Source organism: Canis aureus, chromosome 4, assembly GCF_053574225.1.
Source record: "Canis aureus isolate CA01 chromosome 4, VMU_Caureus_v.1.0, whole genome shotgun sequence".
Classification (NCBI taxonomy): Eukaryota; Metazoa; Chordata; class Mammalia; order Carnivora; family Canidae; genus Canis; species Canis aureus.
In genome coordinates this window covers 3,822,902-3,844,737 of record NC_135614.1, presented here as the reverse complement: position 1 = coordinate 3,844,737, position 21,836 = coordinate 3,822,902, and the positions used below count along the sequence as shown (strand labels likewise).

Sequence of the window (21,836 nt, the reverse complement as noted above, 5' to 3'; positions counted from 1 at the left end):
TGCTGAGAAAAATGAGGGTGATCTTTGCCTACGCAGTTTATTTTTTAAATAAGACAATTTGATATCCTATCTCTTGATCCTCCCGACATTCATCCAGCAGGTGTGTTAATGAAAAGGATGGTAGGATCTAGAATGTACTTGTGCAAGTTCTTCTGGCAGACCTTTGAGCTGGTCCACCTACTTTTGGAACACAAACGGCAAAGGGTTTTGTGGGGTTTTTTTTCCCTCAAGAATATATGGCATGCTGCCATTTTTCATCTTCTTTGGGTTTCCTGATAACTACCTTCATATGTTCCATTGGGTCAACAGAAGAATCAGTCTTTCTAACTCTCTTGCCTCTATCATTGACGAAAATGATAGGGCAGTTCCTTAGCCAGTAAGTTCTTCTTGCTGTCTTACTGAAAGCATCTTCCACAAGAGGGACTGGTAACACATGGAAGAGGAAGTTTATAGTTCATATATAGCTCTGACAATGGGAAGAAAGTGAAAGATTGTTGGGTCTAAAAGGAGGGATCAAATGTTGCTGACCAATTTTAAACAACACGTGAAGAGCAGATGAAAGGGTCTTCTTTCAGTTTTTCTGAAACTGTGTTGTAATGACAATATGGTTTTGTGTGTCTGTGTGGTTTTGTTTTTGTTTTGTTCTTGACTTTGCAGGAAGAGGTTTAAACATGAAGGCAAACCTTTTAGATGTTAGCATGGCTACATATAAAGCAAAGCTGCCTTTTTTTTTTTTTTCTTTTCTCTGCTTCCATTTAGACCTATCACATAATTTAAGAAAAAAATTAAACTATAACCACAGGAGCTCTAACTATAGTGTGAAAAAAAAAACCCTGATCAATTTTGTTTTCGCAGCACGATATTATCAAAGATTTAAGAAACAAATTTGCCAGCCTCGGCGAGAACTCTCTGGTAACAGCATAAATGTCTGTGTTGGTTGCTTTTGATTTGAAGGTTTCTTTTTTTTTCATTTGTTTGAGCCCATTTCTTTTCCCCCCTCCTTTTAGTTTACTTTCTTTTTCATATTCTGTAACTAGCAAGCCTTCATTTTTTAAACCTCTTCCATCTTCCTGTGTCTATTTTCTGTACTTTGGATGGAAAGTTTATGGCAGCAAAGCTGTCACTCTGGCTACTTCTGCTGCAGCTCTTCCTGCTCTTAGGTCATATATGTTTTGGCCGTTGTGTTTATGGACATGATACTAATTGACTGTTTCATGTCCCATTGACTAAGCTTCTCTACCACGCCATTTGATGGACTCGCTGTCCTAGGGCTCTATGCAACTTTCATTTTGCAACTTATACTGCTTGGTTTCGTCTCAATTCTCCAGCGAACTGGATAGCTCAAGAGAATGATCCTACCAGTCTTGAACTTGCTGTGCCTTTATATTTTATTTTTATTTTCTTCTTTATGTTTTCAGTGGTAGCTTAAGTGGAAAAGAACAAACCCCAGCCATTGCTCTAGCAGCGCCATGCAGTATCGTTTGTTACCACCAGAGAATACAAAATATAAAGGCACATTGCTTCTTTTATTCTTGCGGGGGTGACTGGGGAGATCTGTATCATAAGTCCTTAGTTGAAGCCTACCTTTTTTTGTTCATATCAGCTTTCAATTTTGCTTAAACTCCAACACGTCTCAGTTGATGTTTTCCTGTCATTTAGTGATACCTTGCAACTCGAGCCATTTGCTGAGCAGTATCAAGTTATGGCCATGGCATGGGAGATGATTGAAAACGTAACAAACTTATGCACAAATATATAATTCAGAAAGTGCACGTTTCAGTGATGAAGTATAGCACTTCAAAACTGTGATACAGGCTTTGGACGAATCAAACAATTAAAATTGAGAAAATCCATCCTGATAAGCCAGTACCAAAAGTATATCAAGAAAAATATAAAGGGGAAAAAAACCTCAAGAGTTGAATATTGTTAATATCCATTGAATAACATTGCTGGTGTTGAAATGGTCCATAATGTTGTCATAGAGCCCATACATGAAGAGATGACTAAAAAATATGGTTTATAGAAAGCTGCTATGCGTAATGACAGCCACAACATAAACGGTTGGGATTTATGTTCAGGAAAAAGAAATGGAAAAGCAAAAGCTTCTATACCAACAAGCCAGGCTTCATGACCGAGGGGCTGCGGAGATGGTGCTGCAGACCATCAGTGCCAGCAAAGGTGAGGCTCGCTGACTCTCCTCAGGCTTCTTGATTCTGCAGGAGCACTCTTATTGATATTCTACTGATTCAGTTAGTCCCTAGGTCTTTTGTTCATCATTAGGTCAGGTAACTTCACAAATGCAGGCTCTCATTAACCCAGAACAACACTGATTTTTTTTTTTTTTCAGAGTCTTATTCAAAGATTTATTTCTGTGCACTACGTTTTGGAAATTATATTGTGATACAAGCCTAACAAACTGATCATATAAATCAGGGATGGGCAAACATTTTCTGTTGAGAGACCAGATTGTACATATTTTTGGCTGTGCTAGCCACGGATCTCTGTCACAACCTTTCAACTCTGCTGTAACAGCACGGAAGCAGCTAGAGACTGCATGTAAACAAACTGGCTGAGTTCCAATAAAACTTTATTTCCAAAACGTGTGACAAACTGGACTTGACCCTTCAGTCCATAGTTTGCAGACCCCTGATATAAAAGTTCAGACGTTTTAAATGAGTCCTTCCTACAATTAAAATACTATTGTATTTTTCAGTGCCATGCAAATTATTTTCTTACATTAGTAATATCTTTGTGAAAACATTTTTACTATAATTTGTAATGGAATGGAGAAATAATGGTTATACATTCTGTTAAGCACCCCTCTCCCAGATTTCCAAGATATTTCTATCTCTATCGTTATTTCTATTTCTTTTTTCCCCTATATTCTATTTCTAAGATAAATAGAGGTAAATAATGTAAAAATAAAATATACTCAATGATAGACAACTGGTTAGATTTAAAATTTTGTCATTCCTGGGAAGCCTGGCTGGCTCAGTCAGAAAAGCATACAATTCTTGATCTCAGGTTTATGAGTTTGAGCCTCATGTTGGGTGTAGAGAGTACTAAAAAAAGTAAATAAGTAAACTTAAAATTTTGTAATTTTTTTTGAATGACTTAAAACTGTGACCAGTCATTTTAATAAAGCAATACTATAAACATAGTAAGATAAGAGTGCTGAAATGAAAATGATTAAAGTGGTTCAAACATAATATTAAGGGGAGAGGGAGAGAAATTTTCCATAAAATTTTGGGTAGCTCTTAATCATTTTAAGTATTATTTTAATACACATGATTAGTTTTGAATCTTAATAGTTTTAGGTGTCAGTATTTAAAAATCAGTTGTTGTTTTTTTAAGACTTTATTTATGCATGCAAGCAGGGGGGAAGGGCAGGAGAGGTAGAGAGAGAATCTCAAGCAGACTCTGAGCATGAAGCCCAATCTCATAACCCTCACACCTGAGCCAAAATCAAGAGTTGGATGCTTAACCAACTGTGCCATCCAGGTGACCCTCTGTTTGTTTGTTTGTTTTTTTAATGTCCTCATATAGTTTCAACTCCTGGATATATCACACAGAATTTAGTAAAAACATTGATGGCAAAATATACATTATTCTTTAGTATTTTTTGGTGCATAAGTCAGTCCATCTTCCATCATTACACAGATTTTTAGGGGAGTGATAATTTTAAAAGCATACATTTTGAGATAGAAATGGTTAATGTAGTGGGTGAAGTGACATAAGGAATTCTGTTTTTTATATTTTTCAGGTGATACTGGACCAATGGTAGCTGCGACTTTGAAACTTGGCATTGCTATCTTAAATGGCGGGAACTCTACAGTACAGCAGGTAACGTCTTTAAGCCACCCACATAATATACTCTTCCACCAGATGGACCATATCATCATCCTATTGAACTGTTTTAGTCAGCCTAGAGGAACTATTAGTTGTAAAATTTTTCATTTTCTGTGTAAAAAAAAAAGCCTTTTTTTATGGCCATCTTGTCCCAAGACTTAAACATCTAGGTAGCACCCTGCCATGTGCAGCACTAACTCTCTTGAGAAGTCTGAAGTCTTATCCAATGATGTCATCATGTGCAATCTGCATTTCATGTGAATAAGTCAGCATAAAATGGTTTGTTTTAATAGTGGGAAAAAGTAAAAGTATTCTTACCTTAGGAGCCTAGTTTGGCAACATGTTTTATAGTATTATACCTCTTATAAATTGATTCTCAAGATTTTGTTGTATATTTGGTGAGAAGCCTAACTCCTGGGTTAACACAATGCATGTTTAGAATTTTTTTAGTTGTAATTCTGGTCTCCTAAGACATGAGAAAATCTCTTCTCAACCAAGTTCTATAACTATGTTTAGTTAGACATGATCTGGGCTGACTTTAACAATGTCAACCAGTTCTGACAAAGGATACAATCTCTATTATCCAACTGAAGGCCAAGGTCTGTGAGTTTGTTAGAATACAAGTGTTTGAGTGACTTTAAAAAAAAAAAAAAAACTGTCAGAAACAGACTGTCATAGGTTCTATAGCGCACATCCCTGGGGTCACTACTCACATAGCCAGCAGTGTGGCCCTGAGCGCAAATATACTTCTTACACTAAATGAAAAACAGCAAAACAAAACATAATTTAAGTAGCAGATTGTATTATTCTAAAACTATCATCTATCTCATATTTTTCTATATTGGCTTGTATAAGAGAAAGAATAGTTTATGAACATGGAACCAATAACCATTGTTTATTGGGTAAGTTCTAACAAGGTAGGGAAACGACTACCCAATGGAAGAAAAGGAAGGCTGATGAAAACCTTCGAGTATCTGACTTCATGTTGCTCTGAACTCCAGAATCACAACAGTGAGACAAAGCCCTGAATATGTTCCTGAAAGACCTTTGATTCTAAGAAAAGCAGAGAAAATTTGAAGGTTGCCTTTGGGTTGGTGAAGTTTTAAACTAGGTTAAGTTAGCAACCCAGAATAGCTGAAAAATTCATCTTTACATTTTTCTCAAATTACATGCTGCTTTTTCTGCAAAGTAATTCTTACATTTTTGGACTGGAGGTGTACATAGGCCTAATCTAAGCCCAGTGCCTAACTTTTTAATACCTCTGACAGGTTAGTGAAGCATCTAGACTCCTCTCTGTGTCCTGTTTTTAAATTATATAGTGAAATCTCACAGGTTTATAAAAGAAACTACATGTAGTGAAATGTGGTTATTAAAATACTATAAACAGATTTTAGATAAAGTAATGTGTTCTTTTATGAACTCATTAAATAAAAGATCCAGTTATTGGTCTAATTATTGAGAAGAAATGAGTAGTCTAAATATTTTTAAATAGCTTCAACAATGACTATGATGTGATATGAAGATCTCTGGAATTTCTATTGATGATGGTATCAGAGTAACTGCTAATCCTGTCTGTGTTTGTTGCTTACATTAATAGTTGAAAGGAATTCTAGGTTTCCATTAGAACTTAGTGAAAATAATGATGTCCCTTTTTCTCCATCCAGTTTACAAATGTCCATTTTTGGTTTCCATGGTAAATGACTACATGACTTAAAAAAAAAAAACTGAAGAAAACCTATCTATTCTCTATAATATTTAGCAAAAAATAACTTCCCTTTATGTTTTACTTCAAAAGTCTTTAATTATATAGCAGGTGGATTTAGAAATCCTTGGAGCTGAAGGGAGCCATGAGAGATCATGTAATAGATGTACTTTTTGTCTATAATGTCTCTCCTTTTTTTCTGGAAACCTTAAGATATTATTCTACCACCTTCCTTTAGCCCTGAGGCATATTCCTTGTATTTTAAAAGTGTAGTGATTAATACATGCTTCATGTTTTATTAGACCAGTAACTTATCACACTCACCCCCAAAATGGCCAGGTGTTTGTGTGTATCTCTGTGTGTACATATTTGTGTGTATGTGTATATGCATATGTAGATATGTATGTATATCATGTGTATGCACACACATAGCCTTTACATATTTAGCACCTTATATTACCTTTCACTCAAGTTTCTGAAAATCTAATATTGACTGTTTAGCTCAGCCCTGTGTAGACAGCCCTGATGATAGGACTTATTTACCTCTATTCAAGATTGGAAAAAGAACAGTATCTTTATTATCTTAAAACCTTTGATGTACCTTCTATCATTTTATCATCTTGTATGTATTTCTTGTTTGAAATTTCCAACACATTTCATCCACATTCAAAGTAGAGATTCCATTGCACTATATAATAATAAGCTAAGAAAGTGGAGCCATGCATGGCTTTAGCATTTTATACATCTGTATTTAATCAAAATTTTGACCACCGAACCTGGACATCATTCTGAAAACAGAGAAGAAAAATTTGATAATCAAATGATTCCTATCATTCCTTGAGTTTAAAGACCATGACAATGGAAACTAAATGTCTGTCTTATACCATTGGCATATGGTAGTCAACACCACCTGCATTTAAGGAACTCACATTTGTGTGGAAATCTGTGACTAGCATCTGGGTGGACCTTTTCCCCAGTAACACTGAACTAAATATATGAATCTTCAAATACTTAAAGAGTGACAAGAAGAACGTTAGGAGTATTATTTCCCCCTGGGTATTTATGTAAAGCAACTCCCTTGTTCCAAGCTATGTTTATATATTACTGACATGGAAATGGTGTAGTGGTTTGGTCCATTGGTCCAAACCATCTTGCTTGGACATGCTTGTCACTGTCTCATGGTCATATTTGTATGCTCTGAGGTTTTAAAATCTTTATTCCAACATAGAAAGCATGCTTTTGTTGTTTCCTATTTAACAAAAAATGAGATTTGTATTCAGTGGCCATGTGATTTGTGTATTTACTATAGAAAATGCTTGACTACCTCAAGGAGAAAAAGGATGTGGGCTTCTTTCAGAGCCTTGCTGGCCTGATGCAGTCATGTAGGTAAGCACACACTTTCCTTGTTTTGGTTCTACTCAGTGGTTACATCTTTCAAAGTTTTTGTTTTATATTACTAACTAATTATACATAGAATATTTTTGAATGATTAAGTATGTAGTAAAGTGTGACAGTAGAGGATGTCTTATTTTCTATCTTGTTGTTAGCTGTTAGCAATGTCTTAATTATGTACTACTCAATGCTAATAATGTCTTATAATAGACTTTCCTGCGATTAAATAGAGACCTTAGGGGAATTAGTATGTATTCTGCATACTTGAAAATGAGCAGTGTATGAATTTTACAAGAGAAAAAGGAAAATTCTGATGAGTTTTATTTGGGAGCCTGTAGACCATTTCACTTTTCCCTAAATAAATGAGCTTTCGCCAACTAATTTATGATAATCATTTTCTATTTTTTACAGTATTTAAAATCATTCAGACAGCATTTGACAAAGGATTCTGACAGATACTTAATGTAATAAGCTCTTCCAGCTGGAAAAACATGATTATTATAATTATATTTCAGTGTAATCTGCTAACTTTGTAACATACTCCCAAAGTTGAAGCCTATTAATGTCTTATGTTTGCCTTTCACATGGATCGTTTCAGTGCAGACCTTAGGGCAAGAGTGGACTGCTACTAGGAAATTATAGTTGGTAGATGTTGAATTGGGGCATATCTTCAGTGTATGTTAATATTTGGTTCACATTTCACAATATACAATTTGTAGACATTTTCTCTCCTGACGGAAGAAGATTTTCTATTAGTCCTCTAAGTGTTTTTCTCCCTGTTATCATAGTGTCCTCGACCTAAATGCATTTGAGCGACAAAACAAAGCTGAAGGACTTGGAATGGTGACCGAGGAAGGATCAGGTATTGATCACTTAAATTAAAAGGATCAACTGCACCACCACCTCCACCTTTCCTAAAATGAGTCAGTTACCAATTACCTTTCTCAATACAGAGAGATACAAGGTTATTTTTAAATGGCCCAAAATGCTTATGTGATTCATTTTAAAAGTTCATAATTGCACACTAACTCAGGTCACACCCGAAACTCAACCTTCCCTATTTGGCCATGAACTCCTTTTTGTTCCAGACCTACCATAAGTGTCTTTTCCCCTAGTTGGGTAGTAGATCAAGATCTCTTATTAGAGAATTATCTATAAAATTATAAAGCACATAGATGAACCAAATTAGAGAATATTAGACTTCTTTTGGTGGCTTAATGGCAAACTGCCAAGCTCTTAAATTCTTCTGTCTCCTTAGAATAGTGATGCTTTGAGATCCTTCTATCAACCACTATTCCATCTGCCTCCTCCCTTTTAGCCCAGATATCTCATCCATCCATATGTCTTTGCAAGTCCAAATCTGATGAAAGAAACTAAGGAGTCATTTTTAATGTTTAAATAATTCTGATCACTTCATTTACATGTGCACAAATATAATAACACATAATCTTAGAGTTTTTCTCTCTGTAAATAGATGTGTATATCAACTAGAAAATTTAGCACACAGGACATTTAAAGCAGAAATAACTATTACCGCTTTTTCATTTCAGTACTTATTAAGAAAAAAGATTCAGTATTTTTTTTGTCTTGATTTACTTTTATTTGTTTGTGTTTGAGTTTTTTCAATTAATTTAGTTTCAGTGAGGCCCTGTGTGTTTATCTCTTTTTGCTTGTTTGGTCTTGTTTGGAGTGGTCATCTTATCAATGCATTAGTTTTGGAACATCAGATCTTTGATAAAGCTAATCATGTGGCAAAAAATAAATTTTAACCTTCTGCCCTTTGTAATCTCCTTACCTTTCTGAAATATTTTAGAATTAATGAATCTCTCTAATTATTTCCATGTATTTTTGTTCTCACAATAGGTAAAAGAATGGGCTGCATATTTATTACTGTTTTCTAAAAATTGTGAATTTTATATATTCTAATCCTTCTGCTACAGTATAGCTCCTGTGTGCTTTTGTTTTCTGTTTGACATTTGAATGTCAAATGTTCAAGCATCAGCTATTTAGTCATACAGTTATCTAATTATGTTAGCTACCTTTACGAAAAACTTGCCAGCAGCACTCTAAACTTATTTAAGTTTTCCGAAATTAATATCCAGCCAAATCTCTTCATTATTAAGGGTTATGTCAATGCAACCTGAGGGTCCCATATGGAGACCTCATAGTCCCTACAAATCTCAGTGCCCATTTATCTGCCTGCTTCAGAGCGTCTCCAGGAAGCCCTGGGCATTTTCCTATAGCTGTAAAGTGTTTAAAAATGAATGAATTCTTTGTCCAAAGTCTGACTTTCCTGTCTTGGAATTAGAAATCAATTCCATTTTTTCCCTATAGTTATTACTTGATGTTCCAGAGGCATGAACACCGTTCCATTAATCAGTCTCCATCATTGTTCATACCAGCTCCCACATAGGAATAGTGGCCACGCAGGATTATTTTACTGAGTCTCCTACCCTTTGTCAGCCAGATACCCCGAATAACATTCATATGTCCCAAATCAAGAAATAACTTGGTGAAATGACCATTCTGATACGAGAATTAACCACACCTCTCAACAGGAGATTGATTTTATCTGTTTCTTCTTTTTCTACACACACAGATAATTGCCCAAACTGATTAACACTTTTTCTGTTTTACTTCCTTACAAACAGCAAGACAAAAACAACATCTCAACTTATTTTTTTTCCCCACTTCCTTTCCTTTCAACTGTAAATGTACCTTCCTCCCTTCCTCAGTCATCACACATGAGCGTGGTAATTATTACAAAAGATCTGCCTTTGAGTTCTTTGCTCCTTCTTTTGTTGCTAGCTTTGTGTACCATCTTGACAGTGACAGTTTTTTTGTGCATTTTTTCCTTTTATAGACTGTCTAACAGATAAATTATTATTTCATTTCCATCATTATGCATCCTTTTATTTTAAGACTTATCTACCGAGCTTTCCTTTTTCTTTCTTTCCATGAGGATGTGCAGCGATTAACATATTAGACGTAAAGGAGCAAGAAGCATTTAAGTTACGTTTCTGGATTTGTTGTGTTCCGTTTCTTTCATTTTGAAAAAATTCTGGTGGACTGAGTGTTTGCAACTGTTGTGTAAATGAATGAATCATAGATGTGTGTAGTAGTCTCTCTGTGGCGTTTCTGTCTTGGGCATACTGTGGCTTTATGGCTGCACCAATGGGTGCAGGGATATGGGGGGTGATCTGGAGGTGGGGGTGGGGGTGTGGCTGGCTGAGTCTTCTCTTGGCCAGGACCTTCTGCCAGTTCCCTTCCAAATATTGAGAAATCTGCATAGTTTTACTCTATCCCTTTGAAAACACCACACATTAAAAACCTTCTGAACATAAAAACTGTCTTTCATTCATTCTTGAGGCTGAATTCCAAGAATTGTAGAAACAGATGCAAACTAATGTCATGACACAGATGATCGTTTCTAAAAGACCTTATATGCAATGGCGATAAACAAAGGAAGAGATTTTTGAAAAGTACCTACTATACATCAAGGCTTTAGAGATCAAATCATGCTCTCTAGATATATGTAGTCTTGCCCTAATTGAGAGGCCTGTTAGAACCCACAATGGCAGTTCACTTGCTCTACTACTTCCCAAATTAAGAACACCTAAAGCAACTCCATCTTTTGGCATATTCTGAAATTTTTTGTGACATGCCCGTTCTTGTGTTTAAGTGGCTATGGAAGTTAAGAAGTTTGTACCCTCATAGGAGAAGGATAATCAACCATTCCTCCTAGAATACATAGAGAAGGTTGAAGAATTTCAATGTTAGTGCTATTGTAGCTTAAGAGCCTGAGGCCCAAGCAGTATCAAGTCAGCATGACTTGAGAAAATAATCTGATGACCTAACTTTTCTCCCTCCTAACCAACTGTCTCTGTTAGGCTAAATCTTGTCCTGATGATGATAAAATGACTGTAAATTATATAGCCATGGAAAATGTTTAACTTAAATGTACCTTTTTGATACTTACAATCCCCAGGAAAGTATTGTCCCCATTTTATAGGTGAGGAGACTGAGGAATGGAAAGATTACATGGCTTGTCCATTTCACACAGTGAAATGGCAGGGTTAAGACTGAAATACAGGCTTTCTGCCTCCTGCTGTTACCAGTTTCACAAGAAAATCCCTTACCCCTATCTTTTAATATCTTCCAGGGCTTATTTTATATTTATCATATTTGTTTAGGTAGTATTTTTTTACTTCTTTACTAGTTACCCATTCTTCCCCTCAAAGACACTAATCTTTTGCCAATTTTTGCACTTAATGTTAGAATTGTAAAGTCACTTTAGAATTTTGTATGGCCACACGTGATACTCCTAATCTTGTATTGAGATGACAGGAGGAAATACATGACTTTTTAAGGTTTGTATACAAGGATTTCAGACTAATCATTTAACACTCCTTTTTCCACTGCTGTTACCAGCACTTAAGTTTGCCAGTATTACTGTCCCTTCTTTCTAAATTTACCCCATTTCTGCAAAAGCCTGGACCTCCCACTTGTTTAAAAAAACAAAACAAAACAGTTTTCTTTGGCAAGTATGTTTAGTAGATTTGTGATGTGCTCAGTGTTGTCCTCTGTATATTTTTTAGTCGTATTTTCCTCTCACATACAATGAAGTTCAAAACCAAAAACCTATATAAATATTTAAAATCTCATTCCATCCTTGGATTTTTTTTTTTGTCAGAACCATTTAGCCTCATTATGAAGATCATTATGAGCTTGAAAGTGCAGTTTTTCTTCTTTCAACTTCTTGGTATGGAGTAGAAGATATTTCATTTTATTTTTTGATCTTTTTGTAGTGATCCTAGACTTCATCAGCAAGATGAAATCTTGAGGCTGATCTCATTCCTCAGAAATTTAGATTTTTAAAAATTTTATATAAAACATGAACTCCCAGTTAACGTTTCTGAATTTCCATCTGTTTCTGATAATGTGTTGAATCAAGGTTCTTCCTTGGTGTGTTTATAGTGACCTCATCAAGTTTGTATGAAGAGGTAGCAAAAGAATTAACTGTTAATAAATGAAAAAGATAACACAATCTCTAAATATTGGCTATCCTAATTTTTTTAGTAGTTTATTTAGTATTTTAATTATTTACTGGCTATCTCCCACCCCAGATTTGCAAAGTCTGACACAAGTGTAGTTCTGCTCTGTCTTTCCTGTGGGTTAATTTTACTTTCAAGGAAAGCCTGTGATATTCGTTCATGGCACTAAATAGATTTACCTAACATCCCCGCACAGTTTTTAAACAGTGACACACTGATGGAAATTTGAGTGGCTATTATGTGCTAGATGCTCTCCTAGACATTGGAGTTCTTATGGGCTCAGTATTGTATAGACAGACTCATAAACAAAAAACGTCAAAACCCATGATCTGTGTGTATGAGTGAACTGAGTTGAAGTGCTTGGCTACCAGGCTGATGGGGTAAGGATCATAGTAGAAGTAAGAGATGGCCTGAAATAGTCATTTGCCTGGTGGATTAGGAAGGCAATGAAAGGCATTTCAGTGGAAGGGAATCACATATGTAAAGCATGTTAAGGTACAAAGCACCACAAAGAACACTACTGGCCTAGTATGGTTGAAGAGAAATGAACAGACTAGAGGGAAAAGATAGTTGTGGGATGCTGTCAAAGCCTTTTGTGCCATGCCAAGAAATTTGTGTTTTCCTTCTGAGGCCACCAAGAGCCATTACATAAGTAACACTTTGGTAGTATTATGTGTTGTGTGATGATCCACATGGCATTAAGTTCCTAGCATACATTGTTCAAACCAGCAACATTAAAGTGCTCAGATTACTGATTCCTCAGTAATGTTAGTTTGCTAAATAGATCTTGAGTCCTCCAAAGATAGTGAGCAGCGAGATTTCCTTCATGGAGGTTGGGGAGCTCTGAGGTTATTATAATGATAGACTGAGGGAATTTTTAAGAGAACATTTTTCATATCTATTGCTAAAGGAATCCATCTGTTTATTGGGAGAGTGTTATAATTAGATTGCCTACAAGTATTGTTGTAGGCAACAGTGTGTAAGATGGGTATTACAGCCTGAAGGCAGAGGGATCAGTTAGGATGTTGGTGGATGGAATGGATGAAGAACAGTAAAAATTCCAGTTGGAGTAATGGGTGCAGAAAGGCATTAAGAGGTTATAAGAGAAATAATCTGCAAATCACATTTGAAAGCAAAATGATGTCTTCCTCTAACATGTACTTTAATTCTGTTATCCAGGGAAATACCTAATTAATTTCACATAGTGGTCATTTTTATTGTCTTGGGATCTGAAATAGAGATGCATTTTATCACTGGTATCACTTTGAGTGCATAAATATGTAGATTATTTTTCATATTCACAACCCACTGGAAGTCTGTATTTTAGAAACCTAGGTCTTTTGAACCTATGACTTCATATGGTTAAAACTTCACCATTATCCCTGTTCTGCTTTGCATATTTCGAAGCAACTGTACTTGCTTAAACCACTTTTACTCTCTCAACAACCCTATAAAGTAAGGAGTTTGGGAAATTGTTAATTCCCATACCAAAATGATGAAACAAAGGGTCAGAAAGGTGAATTGACTTTCCCAAAGCCACATATCTGGAAGATGGTTTTCCATGGGTTCTAACATTGGTGAAACAAGTAGGTGTTCACAATTTAACATAGTGCATATAGTCCGAGATTATTAGCCAAAGATCTTATGGATTACTGATGTGAGCTTTACAAAGTTTAGAAACTATAGCATACTGGATTTAGAAACACCACATGATATTGAAATGACCTGTTCATTGCCTGTCTTTTCCATTAGACTATGAACTTTGTCAGGTTCAGGCTTGTGTCTGTTAGTCTTTATATATCCAGGACCTCACAAGGTGCCTAGCATATAGAAGACACTTAATGAATGTTTATTGAAGTTTACTGGACTCAAACCCTTTATTAGTTACTACTTATAGGATCTTCATCAAATTACTTAATTTCTCATTTTTTTACTTAACCACAAGATGGACTTCATGTCACTTGATTCATAGGATTATTGCAAACCTGCAATGAAATAATGAGAAAAATCTATGTATCACAATGCCTAGCACACTGTAATCACCAACTAAACATTAATCATGAATCCACTTAAAAAAGTATATCCTTTTTGGTTGAGTGACAGTATAATTTAAGCAGCCAGTTAAACCATTTAAGCAGTGACATTAAAATCCAGTCTTCTATTTTATGCTACCCTTTTAGCTTTCCATTATTGGAAATACTGCCATGAAAAGACCTTACAACAAAGAGGATCTTAGTCTTTTGGTCTATTTCTCCTAATTCAATTGTTTTTATGTATCTACTAGGTAGTCTTTTCACTTATTACATTAATTTTACTAACAATTATTAATAATTTTTAGCAATTATTGGTATTTTAGATAATAAAACAAACACTTAAACCCTTGTGTACTTTTCTATTAATTAGATAAACCAAGTGTGAGTAGAACAGTGGCTTTTAAAGGTGATTAGATTTTTAGGGGGTGCCTGGGTGGTTCAGTTGGTTGATTATCCAACTCTTGATTTTAGCTCAGGTCATGATCTTATGGGTCGTGAGATCAAGTCCCACATTGGGATCCACATTCAGCAGGGACTCAGTTTAAAGATTCTCTCCCTGCCCCTCCCCTCACTTATTCTCTCTCTTTCTCTCTTTCAAATAAATAAATCTTTTAAAAAATAAAATAAATAAGTGATTAGATTTTTAATATAGGAACTAATTTTACTGGTAGCTTGAACAAAGAAAGTCTACTATTATTATTTCCAAGTGAAAATTTATGTTTTTGAGAATATTTTGATCCATTAAAATTAAGATGGCTTTTTAAAAATATAAACAAGTTTAATAAATATGTTCAGATAACCACATTCATCACCTAAACATGTTGTTCCCATCTTTATTTAGTATTATTGCACTGCTACTAATAATCATAACCTTTCCACAATTTCTAAAAATATTCACACAAATTATGAAGAGCTAGTGAGATAGTGCACATGTTCTCATTTCAAAGAAGAGAACACTGGGGCACAAAGAACCATCTCCTCATCAGCGACAATACTGAAAAAACTCTCCCTTTAATACAGTATTAGAAAACATAAGCCCCTTATAAGTAATTAAAAACGAAACCAAAAGAATGCCCTTTATAGTACTCATACTTGACCATCACACAGCTATTACAAATAATATTTTAAGAATGTCAGAGCACTTTCAATTACATTTTACACCATTTCATTGTTATTAATCTTAGTTTCCATCTTACAATGGAATTCCTTTGCATACATCACAAAACAAACTGTTGATCCTGTACCTTCTGCAGACATAAAGCCATCATCCATCTCTGTTATTGTACTACTTACATGCAGCATGGGGAATGGCAGCATTTTAATCAGACAGTGATGTGTTTGTTAAGCAGTAGCACCCCAGTTTATTCCTCATATCACCTGACGGTAAATGAAGGCTTGGCCCACACTCTCCCACTCTTCTCTCCCTACTGTTCTTCTGTGTGCAGCCTGTTCTTATGTGAGTAAAATTACTTGTATGTGTTTTGGTATACATAAAGAAAATATTGTGCATGCCAACAAATGAAACCTTATGTTATAAATCAGTGTGCATTGTGCAGAGCATTTTTAGGACTATATATTTTTTCATGATTAACTTTTCTGAATACTTTCTATTAAAGGTTACTTATTCCACATTAAGTATATGAACAGTGAAAGTACATGGTCTGTTGATTCAATTTTCTTAAAAAAAGCATTTTAGATGGGCTCATAAGGGAAGAATCAATAAATCTGTGTAGCCAACTCATAATATTTTGATTTAAATATCATTTTAAAGACTCTTATGATTCACATAGTTCATGGAAAGATACTAAGTATTATCAGTGAAGAATTCAACCTAGCCTATTCTCTCTTTCTTTCTTATCTCGCCATGAACGTAGACACTGAGGTATGGGCTTATCAGCCATGTACTGAGATTCAAAGCAATGAGCATTTAAACTTACTACACAACTAATCTGTATACATGGTGATTTTAGTTTGGTCACCAAATATCATATCTTACAGGGAACCCAGTACAGTGATTTTATGTACTTTTTTTAATGTTTATGTTAGTTTTCAAAATGGTTTTGCTTCCTAACCCTCCCATTATATGAAGCCTCTCACTTTGAAAGTCACAGACTGCAGACTGGTAAGTCCATCAGCTCTCTGTCATTATAATCATTCATGATTTTAGTTAATGTAAATACATGGTCATTGCATAGTTTTCTTTCTTGGCCCGAAGTATTTCCAGCCTGAAAAGTTATTACCATTTTTTTAAATACATAAGTAACATTCATTCACTTGCCGAACGACATTTTTGTGTCATGTTGATTTCTAGACAACAAATTTAGATTCCAGAGCATACACTCATAATGTTGGAGATTTTTCCACTGACACTATGCTTTTCAAATCAACTTTCATTTGTGTGGTGCTGTTTTTTTGTTTGTTTCTTTCTCTGTGTTTTTGTTTTCAGAGTGACTTGTTGATCAAGATACATTTTGATTGAAATGTAGGTACAATATCTGAACCCTTTTCTGAGGTGTCATGGTTGCCCCAGAAATAATAGGTTTTGTTTTGTTTTGTTTTGTTTTGTTTTGTTTTGTTTGTAATGATGCTGAGTAGCTTCTGTAGCTCTGAGATAGCCACTTTTTTTTTTTTTTTTTTTTTTTTTTTTGGTAACCTTTTCTGGTTAGATATACTCATACAGCATGAGCCATCAAAGTCTTTCTTTGGTTTGATATTTAGAATTAGGTCTGTTTTCCAGTTTTCTCTCCTCTGGAAGTAATGCTCCAACCAGTCATGTCTCTCAATCGGATTTCTGAAGTCTCTACTTTTTTAAATCCATAAGCTAATGAGACCATTAACTGAAACTAATTAAGAGACATTTTCCCAGTCCTTTTTAATTTTCACAGGATTCTTTTAATTATTCCTTCAATAAAAGAAACTCTGGCCCAGTTTTCTATATGCATTGAATGCCTTTGCATTGAATCATTCGATCATATTCCGAGAACAGAACAGGCTTAACTTTGGTGTTTGTAAGAGATGTAGAGATCATTCCCATACATGTCTTACCCAAAAAAGGAAAAGAAAAAGAAAAGAAGAGTTTAAATCTTCAGGTTGTTTCTAAAATGTTGCCAAACCCATGCTGCTACTTTTAACAGAGAGAAACCTGAGTTTTAAGATTCAAATGTTCTTTTTGACAAAGAAAAAGTGCATCTATCTGCCAAGCGCATGGTCATATGAGCTTCAGATAGAAAAGTGGCTATGATTTGTGACTGTTTTTGGTTCAGAACGATGCTAGATCAACATGCAAGTTTTTGGAGGTTGGGATAGGAAGGGAGGGACAGGCCAGGGTGGTTGATCATGTCTGATTTCTCTGGACTTTCTGCAGGAGAAAAGGTTCTCCAGGATGACGAGTTCACTTGTGACCTCTTCCGCTTCCTACAACTGCTTTGTGAGGGACACAACTCAGGTTTGTGAGACCCAGACTATCTGATGGTACCAATGAATAAGAATTTTGAGACCAGTAATGACAGGGGCCTGTTAGTTCTAATTACGCTTCACCCCTGAGTCAAGAAAGATTCTTGAGCATTCTATGCGCTGTGACATTTTATGTATTACATTCCTACTTTCAAAGCCTTTTGCTAGCCACTTCACTTAATTCCCATCAATTGTTCTTCTCTTAGAGAAGACAAGTGGGAAAAAGATATTGATGAGATAGATATCTAGAGAAATATATAGCTTTTATTTCCTTTATACCACTCCTTTTTAACTGGGGACTCTTCTTCATTGTATTACTTAGCATAATGCATTTACCTTTGCTATTTATATAACTAGCTCTCTCTCAGACTTACATCTGTGAAGGCAAGGACTGCATCCTAATTTTATCTTCGTTTCCTCAGCACTAAGCATAGTACTAAGGAACAAATGATTACTGAGTACATCATTTAATTGCTATATCCTAAAGGATGGAACCCCTTCCGGTGATTCATATGCCCAGAGCTCTAGAGATATGAATCAGGAAACAGATGTTAACAACCTCTTAGAGAAAAACTAAATAATGACATACTGTGAAGCACCTTGATGTTTTGAGGGGGGGGGCTCACTTAAAACACTCCTCTTGGATAAAGGACAGCTCTTAGCCACACTGATTTTGCTGGAGAAATTATCAGCTTTCGGAGTTCTTCAAATAACTCGTTTTAAACTTTTGAGGAAGCTATAGTAACATATTTTGATCTTATGTAGATTTTCAAAATTATCTGAGAACCCAGACTGGCAACAACACAACTGTCAACATAATCATCTCTACTGTAGACTACCTCCTGAGAGTCCAGGTATGTTGCCTTCTGTTAGGAAGAAATGAAAGGGGTTAGTTTGTTGAAATAATGAGGCAGAGTTATTAAATGGGTATGTTTTAATGTGTTTTGATTGATGACTTTCCTTCTGCAGTGGATAGATAAATGGAGGAAGAGTATTTGAAACTTTCAAGAGTGAGAAAGAAAGGCTTTCAAAATACCTACAATATACTTAAATTTAACATGTGATTCTTTTCAGTTGTCCTGATAGTTGAATTAATTTTAAAATTCAGCTTAACACTCCACCACTTAAAAATCTCCCCGATACTGTAGTAATCTTTCACACGTTAATAAAACTGAATCTGACGGTGTAGGCTCCTAAGTAATGGGAACCCTGTACAAACTTTATTTCCCTCACCTTATTTATAAGAGTGGCCAGATAGGGTAACTTAAGATCTACACATTCAGACTTTCAGTTTCTGGAGCACATAAAAGCACAACACTTTTTTTTCCCCCTAACACTTCCATTTTTGAAGCAAATATGAAATATTGCTGAAAACATATTTGTGATTTTTAAAATCCTATCTCAAAACCCAAATGTAGTTTGTATGCTAGACTAAATTGTATTACTTCTCTAGCCAACTACAATTCCTTCCAATATAAGTTATTGTTGAAAATGTCCTATTCAGAAATGTTGATCTTATTTAGATGTTTGTTTATGGTTTTGTCTGACAGGTAGTCCAACCAGTTTCTTGAGGGGCATTTACAGGAACAAGGAACATTTTTGAGTTCTCATGAGGAAACGTTGTGGACTTTGCTACAGATGTCTGTAATCCAAAGAACATCCACAGCTTGTCTAATTTTTGTGCTTAAATAGTAAACATTTAACATGGCTCAGTGGATAAATATGTGTTAATCTTATAAATCAGTGTGTCTTTGAACAGATGTGAATCATGTTCACATGATTCACTTGATATGAATCAAGTTCAAGGTCATTAGAAACAGAAAATCTTTTTTTTTTTTAATTTTTTCAGAAAATCATTTTTGAAGCTATGTTTTCTGCGTCTTCTCTTCAGCTGTTACTTCTGTCTAGGAGGACAGGTCAGTGGTAGCTTTAGAATGTGGCTTAATCCTAACATCCCTCTTTTCCAGGAATCCATTAGCGATTTCTATTGGTATTACTCTGGGAAAGATGTTATTGATGAACAAGGACAACGGAATTTTTCCAAAGCAATTCAAGTAGCAAAGCAAGTCTTTAACACTCTCACAGAGTATATTCAGGTAAATATCTATATTTCTGCTATTTGAAGAAAAAAAATAAAAGAGAGTCAATTGGTTAGCACTGAATTCCATGGAAGTATCCAATATGCCTATTTTCCTGCTATGATCCACATTTGCTATTAATCTTTCACATAGATTCTTAGCCAATAATGACAAATATCAGATTGAGATGCGAATATATACGGAATGAACTTTCTTTACTGTTTGGCAGATTGAGATATTATTGATTCCTTTGAGTCCATGAACCAGAATGTTGACTCCATTGTATCTCTAAGGCCTGGTACATATATTAAGCACTCAATAAATATTAAAGAAGGAAGGAGAAAAAATAAAAGGGAAGGAGAAAGGATAGAGCATTAAATGACTAGAACACAATAGAGTTCTAGTAAAAATGAGGAGTTTCATAGAAACTTTATATGAAAGAGAATAGTATTTAAAACTTCATGTTAAAGGGAGACAGAACGTAAAGACTGCTAACTCTGGGAAACGAACTAGGGGTGTTGGAAGGGGAGGAGGGCGGGGGGTGGGAGTGAATGGGTGACAGGCACTGGGGGTTATTCTGTATGTTAGTAAATTGAACACCAATAAAAAAAAAAAAAGAGTGAAAAAAAATAAAAAAAAATAAAACTTCATGTTAGTACTTATGTGTGTAGATGCACATACACAACGTACATGTAAAATTATATAATCTAATGTATATTACAGGTAGAATTCCAGTAACTATGAAGAGAATACCTTTTTTTTTTTAACATTAATTTGTTTTATATTCTCCTTAGGCTAAACTTCTAGACTTAACCTGCAGATTTTTAAAAGATTTTATAAAATTTTGTGTTGTTTTCAACAAGCAAAACTTTGCTATTTCTTAAGGGACCATCAGTCATCGTTCTGTTTTCTATTTCCATGTCCTGTATTACTCTGAATCAGTAAGTCACTGTGTTCAAAGAGCCATGTGCCAAGGAGAAAACAGGAGGAATACATTTAGTTTGTTTCATTAGACTAAACATCATCTTGTGGCAGGAGAAGTTTAAGTAAAAATAACAGATGGTCCCCCAGGGCCTAGCATAGCTGCAGGTGTTTATAGAATGACTCCGTGTGTGAACATGCATGGCCAAGTGAGCAAGGGGGAGGTGCTGCAGAAGTAAGGGTGGGGGGAGGACGTGACCCTCACCTCCTCTTGCTCATTCTCTCCTCTGTAGTGGTGCCTTGGAAGGATCTCACTTTCTGTATTCTCTCCCTGGGCAGGGAAGAGGACTTTACCTCAGCATTTCAAGATGGAAAAGCCACACTAGATAATTCTGATAATTTTTCTTTAAATCAAATAAAAGCTAAAGTTGAAATCTGTTTCAGACTGCTCATATTCCTATTTCCTGGTCCTCACTGGCTTATACTGTTTCCTTCCTATTCTCATGCATGTCTCGAAAGATATCAATACAGCATTCCATGTGAATTATTTTGATTAAATAATAAAGTTATTTGATGACATTAGCAAGCCAATGGATTTTATAGAAAGCTAGTAAAATGACTTCTCTACAACATAGGGAACTTAAATGCCTTTTCAGTGGAGAGTGTTTCCTGGTTCCTAAAATAGGTGAGATTCCTGAAATGTATTTAAAACCAGAAGAATCTATTAACCTCTTACTATGAGCAAAACATTTTTTTTTTTTTTACTGAGGAATCTACTTGACAAAACATTATATTAGTTTTAGATGTACAACATAATGATTTGATATCTGTATATATTGCAAAAGGATCTGTGTAGTAAGTCTAGTTAACATCTGTCACCATGATAGTTACAGAGTTTCTTTTCTTATGAGGAGAAAATTTAGGATTTACTCTGCAACTTTTAAATATTTACTCTGCAACCAGGGAATCCCTGGGTGGCTCAGCAGTTTAGCACCTGCCTCTGGCCCAGGGCGTGATCCTGGAGTCCCGGAATCGAGTCCCATGTTGAGCTCCCTGCATGGAGCCTGCTTCTCCCTCTGCCTGTGTCTCTGCCTCTCTCTCTCTCTCTGTCTTTCATGAATGAATAAATAAAATCTTTTTTAAAAAATAAATAAATAATGCAGTATTTCTACCTGTTATCACCAAGTTATACATCACATTCCCTTGATTTATTTATTTTATAACTGAAAATTTGTACTTTTTGACCCCTTCACTCATTTCATGCTCTGCCCCCGCCACCACCTCTGGCAACTGCCAGTCTATTCTATATATTTATGAGCTTATTTGTTGTTTTTTTTTAGATCTACATTTAAAT

At 35.2% G+C, this 21,836-nt stretch overlaps 1 protein-coding gene across 4 annotated transcripts in view; it reads left to right on the top strand.

Moving 5' to 3' along the window:
- Positions 1–21,836, top strand: part of RYR2 (ryanodine receptor 2) — a 727,449-nt gene that overhangs the window by 652,755 nt on the left and 52,858 nt on the right. For all 4 annotated transcript variants that reach the window (XM_077894379.1, XM_077894378.1, XM_077894377.1 and 1 more), the window contains 7 exons: positions 2,079–2,178; positions 3,764–3,843; positions 6,861–6,937; positions 7,732–7,805; positions 17,395–17,475; positions 18,249–18,337; positions 19,451–19,579. In XM_077894379.1, the coding sequence (XP_077750505.1) occupies positions 2,079–2,178; positions 3,764–3,843; positions 6,861–6,937; positions 7,732–7,805; positions 17,395–17,475; positions 18,249–18,337; positions 19,451–19,579 (630 nt within the window). The remainder of the gene's footprint in view (positions 1–2,078; positions 2,179–3,763; positions 3,844–6,860; positions 6,938–7,731; positions 7,806–17,394; positions 17,476–18,248; positions 18,338–19,450; positions 19,580–21,836) is intronic.